This window comes from Callorhinus ursinus, unplaced genomic scaffold, assembly GCF_003265705.2.
Source record: "Callorhinus ursinus isolate GAN/ISIS: 27379988/994484 unplaced genomic scaffold, GSC_fseal_2.0 scaffold65, whole genome shotgun sequence".
In the NCBI taxonomy this organism is placed as follows: Eukaryota; Metazoa; Chordata; class Mammalia; order Carnivora; family Otariidae; genus Callorhinus; species Callorhinus ursinus.
Genome location: NW_027397127.1, coordinates 3,343,115 through 3,353,383, shown reverse-complemented (window position 1 = coordinate 3,353,383; position 10,269 = coordinate 3,343,115). Strand labels below are relative to the sequence as shown.

The 10,269-nt window shown below is 44.3% G+C and overlaps 1 protein-coding gene across 1 annotated transcript in view; it reads right to left on the bottom strand.

The window, feature by feature from the left end:
• Nucleotides 1-1,356: 1,356 nt before the first annotated feature.
• TRPC5 (transient receptor potential cation channel subfamily C member 5) overlaps nt 1,357-10,269 on the bottom strand; it is a 255,909-nt gene continuing 246,996 nt past the window's right edge. Inside the window, exons 9-12 of the mRNA XM_025853732.2 lie at nt 6,590-6,793; nt 5,922-5,963; nt 4,833-4,922; nt 1,357-2,049 (exon numbers count right to left, since the gene is read on the bottom strand). Of these exons, the coding sequence (XP_025709517.1) occupies nt 1,357-2,049; nt 4,833-4,922; nt 5,922-5,963; nt 6,590-6,793 (1,029 nt within the window). The remainder of the gene's footprint in view (nt 2,050-4,832; nt 4,923-5,921; nt 5,964-6,589; nt 6,794-10,269) is intronic.

The window sequence follows — 10,269 nt, the reverse complement described above, 5'->3', positions numbered from 1 at the left end:
ATCAATCAGTGGTTATTGCGTCAACATGATGACCATATGCGTTATAGACTTTATTTTTTAACCTGCACGTTCAGATTTTGATGAGGTACTCTTAAGCTGTGGAAAAGAGTTTGTTTGTATGTATAAATTCGGCTTTCTTTGAAGACAGAATTTGGGTCACGTTTATAGTTCCATGAAGTCGCTAGGGTTATGTTATATATCTAACATAAGTTGACACATGCAATTCCACTGCCTGCAATGAATATTAAAACTGCAACCTGAATCAGGTTATCTAGACCTAAAATTGTTTTTTCATCAGAATGCAATTAATTAAAATGAAGATGCTCTTTTCGGATTTCGACACCTTAGCAAGGTGTTATTTTTCTGATAAAAAAAATATTTTCAAACCCAGGCTTTCACCTTAGAAACGCTTTTGATAGCAATGATGATTAAAACTATCAACAGTAGATAGGCCCCTATATATGTACCAGCTAATTATTTTTCTTGCCAATGTATGAGATGTAGCGACTACCGGTTAGAGTGCAGCAGAGGTTCTTAAAATAGCACACGTCCTAAAATACTAATCTCAATACTATCACATTTTGAAAGGTAGTAAGTCAACTGAAACACACAAACACAGGAAAGGAATTCACTAACTTATTAGATAGGACACATACTACGTGGTAAATATTCACTGGCACACCTTGGGAAACTAACACATCTTTAGAAACAAAACACTCAACAGCCCCCACAATAAGGAGAAGTCGTTGTGTTTAAAAACAAAAACAAGGAGAAGGCCAGTTCTACCTAGAAACCACAAGCTGACAATTCTTTGGAGTCTGTTCAGTCTCCCTTTGATGCTGTTCATTGAACTGGAATGGGCGACAGAGATGGGCAGGTTGGCTAGCCTCATCTGATAGCTGGTGGGGACTGCCGAGCTCGTCCGGCGGCCCCGTGGGGAAATGGCGTGAGATCCTGACGAAGGTCAGGAATCTGCGCGGCAGCAACAGTAGCAAAATGGCACCTGGAGCTTCAAGGAAGCAAGGGTAAGAAAAGCAAAGCCAAAGGGTAGAGCACCCGGCTGCACCTCTGCTGATTCGGGGCAAACACCCCTGCAGTTGGTTGTGAGATGGACTTCGAGTTAACAGGCATAAAAAGGCAAATCATAGCAATAATAATAATCATACTAACAAGAACAAAAAAAAACGGAAAATGTGGCTATAAAAGATAGTGAAGATAACTAGGAGTTTCCCTCTCCTTTCTGGTGGTGGTGGTAGTGGGGGGGTGGGCAATGAGGGAATCAGATTCTATGTCACCTCTGAGAGCAAGGAAATTACAAATTTTCTCTTGTGTTCCACAACGGGATAGGGGCTTGACTTAGAGCCGCGTTGTAACTTGTTCTTCCTGTCCATCACCCCATTTGTGCATGAGCAAGTCGCAAGCCTCTCCCCAAGTTTCAAATACGTCCTCCGAGGAGTCTAAAAGTTTAGAATTTGAGGAGCAGATGCTGGATGCACAGTGGAGAGAGCTAGAACAGGCTAGGGGGCATTCACTGCTCTCAGCGGCGCCCCGGGCTTCGCCTAATTCTACCTCACTGAGGTTAATTTCGCTTTGAGAGCAGGCCCCTGCTTTCCCTTTCTCCATCTGAGAATATCTGATGTCCTGCCACATATAATGCTGCTGAGCGATGCCATCCGAAATGGTGTACATTGGCTCTGAACTGGATTCAGACATATGACCGTTAAACTTGGAGAACAGGAGCCCGAGTTTCTTGAGGGAAGGACCCATGAAGGACGGTTTGCTTGATGACTCAGCTTTTGGCTTCCCTTGGGCACCCCCGGCTCTCGGCATGGTTCTGATGAGAGGTGGCCCATGGCAGGCCTTTTTCTTGCAGCCTAAGTTGAAAGAGACACTCTTGGATTTGGCCCGAGCCCCACCACTGCCATCATTGGTATCATCCCTCTGAGAGAGTTCAGTGCTGCTTGTGGAAAAGCTTCTCCTTGAGTGCTTCCTATTTCCTAAGAGGTCAAGTACTTCATATCGAAAGCTGGAGATGTCCTGCTTTAATTCCTAGGGCAAGAGAGAAGACGCCTTACATTAACAAGCTTGGTCTTTAGTTCAAAATAGGCTCATTGGGTGTCCTTTGGAATGTTCCAGGTTTTGCCTAATGGCAAATCACAAAGTACACAGACTACCAGCAAAATCTCACATTATTCCAGCACAAGAAAAACTTATTAATAATTCTGTGGGCAGGGCTGGCCATTGGAAAAATTGTGCAGTTGGCAAAGTTGATTTCAGATGGCCCTTATCAGGAGGACACCAAGAGACTTGTCCCTGCTAAAGCGCTAACCAGCAACTAAGGTACTAGCTCTCATCTGCATATAGAAAGACTGTGGAAGATGAAAAAGCTTTTAGGACCCTAAGGAATAAAAGTAGGGAAGTGGAATGTGTCAGGTTAGAGACTGCTCTTTGGGGACAGGGGGCCCTGTCCACTCAAGTCCCCAGGAAATGTCATTTTCTTGTTTTTGTTTTTAAGATTTGATTTATTTATTTGTCAGAGAGAGAGAGAGAGAGAGAGAGAGAGAGCGAGCACAAGCAGGGGGAGCGGCAGGCGGAGAGAGAAGCAGGCTCCTCACCTGAGCAAGGAGCCCAATGCGGGACTCGATCCCAGGACCCTGGGATCATGACCTGAGCCGAAGGCAGACGCTTAACTGATTGAGCCACCCAGGTGTCCCCAGGAAATGTCTTCTCTAACTGACGGCCTAGATGCTAGATTCCTCCTTTAAAAGCCACCTTTTAAAAGCTTAAGTTGGGGGGTGCCTGGGTGGCTCAGTCGTTAAGCGTCTGCCTTCGGCTCAGGTCATGGTCCCAGGGTCCTGGGATCGAGCCCCGCGTCGGGCTCCCTGCTCCGCGGGAAGCCTGCTCCTCCCTCTCCCGCTCCCCCTGCTTGTGTTCCCTCTCTCCCTGTCAAACGAATAAATAAAATCTTTAAAAAAAAAAAAAAAAAGAAATAAAAGCTTAAGTTGGATCCTATTGCTCTCCTGCTTAAAACTTTTTAAGTTTGTCACTGACCTTGGATAAAAGTAGAAATGCCATTCCAAGGGTTACAAGGTCTTTCAAGGCCCTGTGTCAGCCCCTCCTACTCTTTCCTGGGGCTCGCTCCTGCCCACCCGCATGGGCATAGTCTCTCCTGCCTCTGGGGCTTTGCCTGTGCTGTTCTCTCCACTTAGAACACTCTTCTCGGCGACTCTCCTTTATCTGGCTCCTCCTGAAAGCCTCAGCTTAAACACAGCTTCTTCCGTAAAGCTGCCCTGACTCCCCAGATCCCAGTTGAGTGTCCCTCCTCTCTGTCCCACAGCACCCTCTGTTTATCCTGTCAGAATACTCAGTCATTTGTCACCTTCTCTTGTTACTGTCTGTGTGTCACTCCACGAGAGTGGGGGCTGATGATATGTTGCTCATCACTATACCCCAGCACCCAGTGGGGTGCTCGGCACACAGCAGGCCCTCAATAGATGAGTTATATCTATGGATTAGGATAATGGCCTTTTTAAAAAAGATTTATTTATTTATCCGAGGGAGAGAGAGAGAGGTGGGGAGGGGCAGAGGGAAAGGAAGAGAGAAACCCAAGCAGACTGCGCTGAATGTGGAGCCCGACACGGGGCTTGATCCCATGACCCTGAGATCATGACCTGAGCCAAAACCAATAGAGGCTCAACCAACTGCGCCACCCGGGCACGAATAATGGCCTTTTTATGTTCCTTAGAAAATATACATGTGTGGACGCCTGAGTGGCTCAGTCGGTTAAGCATCTGCCTTCGGCTCAGGCCATGATCCCAGGGTCCTGGGATGGAGTCCCACATTGGGCTCCCTGCTCAGCGGGGAGCCTGCTTCTCGCTCTGCCTGCTTGTGCTTTCTCTCTCTCTCTGACAAATAAATAAATAAAATCTTTTTTTAAAAAAAGAAAATATGCATGTGTTCTAAGGTAGGGTTTCTCAATCACTTGACATGTTAGCTGGATGATCTTGGTTGTGGTGTGGGGGGCTGTCCCGTGCATTGTAGGATGTTTAGTAGCAATCTTGAGCTGCACCCACTAGATGTCACTAGCACACACATCCAGTGTGACAACCAAAAATGTCTCCAGACATTGCCAAATGTGCCCTAGGGAACAAAATTGCCCCTGATTGAGAACCACTGTTTTAGGCCAATGCTAGTATTAGGAGAATTTTGCTGTTTTGTGGTAGGGTTTGTTAAATCTTAGATTTAATGATGGATTAGTTGGTCTTCATCTTGTATCTCTGAAGTAAAGAAGGCCTTTACATTTGCAGGCATCTTCCTTTTGCTTTCTTGCCCCTCATTGTGCATCCTTGCCACAACACTTAAAGCTCTCAATTCCCACACTGGGAGACACCCAGAATGTTACAAGGATGAATAAGGCAAATTTCTTTTGTACATAAAGCTGATTGTGGTGACAGACATTGATGAAATCTCTCCATTAGCTGGATGACAGACCATTCTTTTTTTTTTTTTTTTTTTGAAAGAGAGAGAACATGAGTGGGCAGAGGGAGAGGGACAGGGACAAGCAGACTCTCTGCTGAGCGTATAGCCCGACTCAGGACTCGATCTCACTACCCTGAGACCATGACCTGAGCTGAAATCAAGAGTTGGATGCTTAACCGACTGAGCCACCCAGGTGCCCCAGTAACAGACCATTCTAAGAGAACATAAAAATCATAGCTGGTTTTGCTGTATTATAGGCAGTTAAATGATCACCAGAAAGCTCGAACCCTGTGAAGATTACAATGCTTAAGAAATGTGAAGTGAGAAATTAAACCACTTCATGATTCAATTACCTTAAAATTTTCTTCTGTTAGTCCCTCGTTTGTTTTGGAATTTCTTATCATAGCAGCTACATATCTTTTGACTAAATTCCTGATGACTTCCTGGAAATTAAAAAAAAGGGGGGGCATTCAGTTTTCTTCTCAGGCTCTCAGGAAAATAAGAAACACTGTCAAGAAAAAAACATGCTCAGGCTGTCTTTGCCATAGGAAATCCTCCCGGGATCCAATCATTTTCCTCAAAAATCCTGTTCAGTCCATTGGTTAAATGAAGAATGACTGTGTGTCCAAATGTGGTGGCAGAGTGGGCCAGCAAAATCAAATTCATCCAACAAGAAACACTTCTGCCCACAAAGAAGGCAAACACAGGTTCACATTTATAGAATAATGAGAGTGGAATAATCTTTGGATGGTCATGGCTAATACCCTTCCTTTCAGGCTGTATTAAACTTTAACCCTCCTTGTAAGATGAGAGTTGTTCTTCCCTCTTGTAGAATTGATAAAGTCATTCTTTGGTGTCACGAAGTCTGCTGATTTCAATGTCTGCTAATTACATAATCCAGATATTTTTCTTAAAGTCAGTGTACACTTCTCCTTTACAGGGATGGCCTCTTTTTTTAAAAAAAGATTTTGTTTATTTTAGAGGGAGAGTGGGGGAGGGGCAGAGGGAGAGGGACAAAATGAATCCTAGGCAGGCACCCCACTGATCACACAGCCTGGTGCGGGTACGCAGGGCTCAATCCCACAACCCTGAGATCATGACCTGAACTGGAATCAAGAGTTGGAAGCCCACCTGACTGAGCCACCCGGGCACCTCAGGATGGCCTCTTTTTACCTAGCCTCCTGGGAATGGCACACACGTGGTCACTCTACTTGGTATCAGTAACGGTGATGATGATAGCTACCACTAAATGTGCCAGGACACGTGTGCGCACACACACATGCATGCTCACCACTTGATTCTCACAACAACCCTGTGAGTTAAGTTACATCACCCCCATTTCACAGATGAGGAAACCGAGGCTCAGCAAGGTTAAGTGACTTGTCCGAGGTCACACCAACTGACCAAGAACAATTTTGCTTAGTCACTGGGACGAGCTTTACCTGATAATGTTGATTCTGTATCAGGCTGTCAGCGTGGCGTTCCTGTAATTGAAAATGGACAGAGAGCTCACATCAGTGGTCTCCCAGCAACCCAGCCACTCGAATATATTTCTTAATATTAGGACTGGAGAATAACACAGGAGCTCCTGCCTGACAAACCCCCAGGCCTCTGTAGGTTGGAGTGATTTTATGTTGTTTAATATAGGGACCGTCATGAAGGGTGGGGTGGGGGGGGGAAGATAGAAAACAGTTTTGTTTAAAAAGAAATGGAATTAAAGGGTATTATGCTAGGTGAAATAAGTCAATCAGAGAAAGACAATTATCATATGATCTCACTGATATGAGGAATTTGAGAAATAAGGCAGAGGATCATAGGGGAAGAGAGGAAAAAATGAAACAAGACGAAGCCAGAGAGGGAGATAAACCGTAAGAGGCTCTTAATCTCAGGAAACAAACTGAGGGTTGCTGGAGTGGTGGGGGGTGGGAGGGATGGGGTGGCTGGGTGATGGACTTTGGGGAGGGTATGTGCTACGGTGAGCGCTGTGAATTGTGTAAGAGTGATGAATCACAGATCTGTACCCTGAAACAAATAATACATTGTATGTTAATTAAAAATAATAATATTTACTGAGCACCTAAAAAAAAAATGGAATTTTAGAAAGCCTTACTGTGAAGCTTCTCAAGTTGTGCCTTCTCCGTCTACCATCAGGGTCTCTTTTGGGGCAGAAGGTGTTGTTGAACCAGTTACCAAGGTAGAGAAATGACTTGGGACTGGGGATGATGTTGAAAGGAGGTGGCAAGGTGCCGCCTTCATCAAAGTAACTCATCCAGAGTTTTGTCCTTGCAAACTTCCACTCAATATCGGCATGATCCTGTGAAAGAGAGAAGTTCAGGAATTCGGAATAGGAAACTGCAAAATGCACGCATGCCTCATTCTAAAAGTTCGGCTTGCTTCTATAGAGGGCAATCTGTCAGTAGGTATAAAAATTCAGGGGCGCCTGGGTGGCTCAGTCGTTAAGCGTCTGCCTTCGGCTCAGGTCATGATCCCAGGGTCCTGGGATCGAGCCCCGCATCGGGCTCCCTGCTCCGCGGGAGGCCTGCTTCTCCCTCTCCCACTCCCCCTGCTTGTGGTCCCTCTCTCGCTGTGTCTCTCTCTGTCAAATAAATAAATAAAATATTTTTAAAAAATTCAAATTACACGTACCCCAGGACCCAGTAATCCTACTTTTAGAGATTTATCTGATCATCATACTTGCAAAAAGATGTATGCACAGGGTCGTTCACTGTTAGCACCGTAGCTTGTCATAGCGAAACAACTAGCAATGACCTAAATATCCAACAGTGGGAGCCTGCTTGAGTAAATGATGCTATGTCCACAAAATGGCTTGCAATATAGCTATTACAAATATAGTAGATCTATCACCATTTTATATATAGAACATATATGTGTGTATATGCGCTTATCCATATATCTGTAAGAGCTCCAAGACCTGGAAGTGAAAAAAGCAACATAAAGCATCTATTGTGCACCACGATGCCATTTATGCACCCGAAGAACCCTTTATATGACATGCTTACATGTTCTAGACAGGTACATACCAAACTGTCAACAGTGGTTATTTTTAAGGAGTGGAATTGATGTGGGCAGGCTTTTCTTCTTTAAGACTTATTTATTTATTTCAGAGAGAGAGAGAGGAGGGGTAGAGGGAGAGAACCCCCAAGCAGACTCCCTGCTGAGTGTGGAGCCCGACAGGGTGCTTCATCCCAGGACCCCTGAGATCACGACCTGAGCCAAAACTAAGAGTCGGATGTTCGACTGATGAGCCACCCAGGCGCCCCGAGGCTTTTTTTTTAAAAAAATTCCACATCATTGAGGTATGATTTCCATAGCGTAAAATTCACACATTTTAAGTTTTCCATGAGTTTTGACAAGTGTATATATCTGTGTAACCACCATCATAATCCAGATACACACACACACACACACACACACACACACACACACACACACTTTTCTAGGAATTTTAAGACCTGAATGGACTGCTGTAACCACCACGGTCAGGATACACAACAGTCCCACCACTTCCCCCAAATTCCCTAGTGTTGCCCCTCTGTAATCAATCTCTCCCCAACCCCTATCCCCTGGCAACCACTGCTCCATTCTCCAGCACTTTTTTTTTTAAAGATTTTATTTATTTATTTATTTGACACACAGAGAGAGAGCACAAGCAAGGGTGGAGGGGCAGAGGGAGAAGGAGAAGCAGGCTCCCTGCTGAGCAGGGAGTCCAACTCGGGGCTCGATCCTGGATGCCGGGATCACGACCCGAGCTGAAGGCAGACACTTAACCGACTGAGCCACCCAGGCGCCCCTCCGTTCTCCAATGCTTTAGTTTGCCTCTTCCAAGATACCAGATACGTGGACTCATACAGTAGATACCTTTTTGAGATTGGCTTTGAGATTCGTCCATGTTCCATTTTAGTGGAACATTTAATTCCAGTTAGGTAACATGCAGTGTTACATTAGTTTCAGGTGTGCGATACAGTGATTCAATACTTCCCTGCATCACCCAGTGCCATGTGTCAGGTTTTTAAAGTTTAGGCATTCTAATAGACAAGTAGTTGGAGCTCATTATGGTTTTAAGATGCATTTCCCAAATAGCTACTCATGTTGAGCATCTTTTCATATGTGTTATATTGATATATCCTCTGTGGTGAGGTGGCTGTTCAGATCCTTTGCCCATTTTTATTGCATTGTTTTCTTACAGGTGAATTTATATATATATATATATATATACCTCAGAGATAGTGCGGTCTTGGTTCCAGACCATCACACAGCAAATATCACAATAAAGCAAGTCAAATGAATTTTTTGGTTTCATAGTGCATATAAAAGACGTTTACACTATACTGTCATCTGCTGAGTGTGCAATAGCGTTATGTTCAAAAAACAATGTGCACACTTTAATTAGAAAGTACTTTAAAGATTTATTTATTTTAGAGAGAGAGAGTATGTGTGGGGAAGGGCAGAGGGAGAAGGAGAGAGAGAATTCTCAAGCAGACTCTGAGCTGGGTGTGGAGCCCGATGTGGGGCTTGATCCCAGGACCCTGAGATCATGACTTGAGCCGAAATCAAGAGTCAGATGCTTAACCAACTGAACCACCCAGCCACCCCAGTTAGAAAGTACTTTATTGCCAAAAAATGGTAACCACCATCTGAGCTTTCAGCAAGTCATAATCACTGATCACAGATCACCATAACAAATGTAATAATAATGAATATGTTTGAAATATTGTAAGATCTACCAAAATGCGAGAGAGACAAAAAGTGAGCAAATGCTGTTGGAAAAATGGTGCTGATGGACTTGCTCGTCGCAGGGTTGCCACAAACCTTCAATTTGTAAAAAAAAAAAAAAAACCCAAAAAACAAAAAAAACCCAAACAAACCACAGTACCTGCGAAGCACAATAAAATGAGGTTTGCCTGGGGCACCTGGGTGGCTCAGTTGGTTAAGCCTTTGGCTCAGGTCATGATCCCAGGGTCCTGGGATGGAGCCCCACATTGGGCTCCCTGCTCAGCGGGGAGCCTGCTTCTCCCTCTCCCTCTGCTGCTCCCCCTTCTTGTGCTCTCTCTCTCTCTCTCTCTCTGTCAAATAAATAAAATCTTAAAAAAAAAAAAAACAACCCATGAGGTATGCCTATAATCTGGATACAACCTCTTTGTCAGGAATGTGACTTGCAAATGTTTTTTCCCCAGCTGCATCTTGTCTTTTCATACACTCAATGGTTTCTTTCATAGAGCAAGCTGTATTAATTTCAGTGAAGTGGAATTTATCACTGTTGGACTGAAGATCTTAGTCCCTTGCTGGCTATTGGCTGAAGACCTTCCTCAGTTCCTTGCCACATGGGCCACTCCATAGGACGGCTCATAACATGGCAGCAGGCTTCACTCAGTGGTGGTGAATGAGAAGAGCTATCGTCTTCATGTACCCTACTCTCTGAACTGACATCACTTCTGCCATGTCCCATATGCTAGGACTGCGTCCCTAGCCCACAGTCAAGGGAAGAAGATTGTATAAGGGTTCAAATGCCTGGAAGTGGGGATCAGTGGGCTCCGTCTCAGAGGCTTCTTACCACACAGTATTACTTCCCAGAAATTGAGAAAATGAATGACTGTAATCTTGAGTAACAAATCCTTTTCTAAGTCACGTGGTTTATAATTCCTTGCTTTTGATAAAAGATAAGGCAAACCTAATCAAGTTGTCAGATGATAGATTATTGAAATATTATTTTACAAAAAATCATTACATGACTTTTTGGCATGTAACTCAGAGTTCTAGAAAATTGAATGA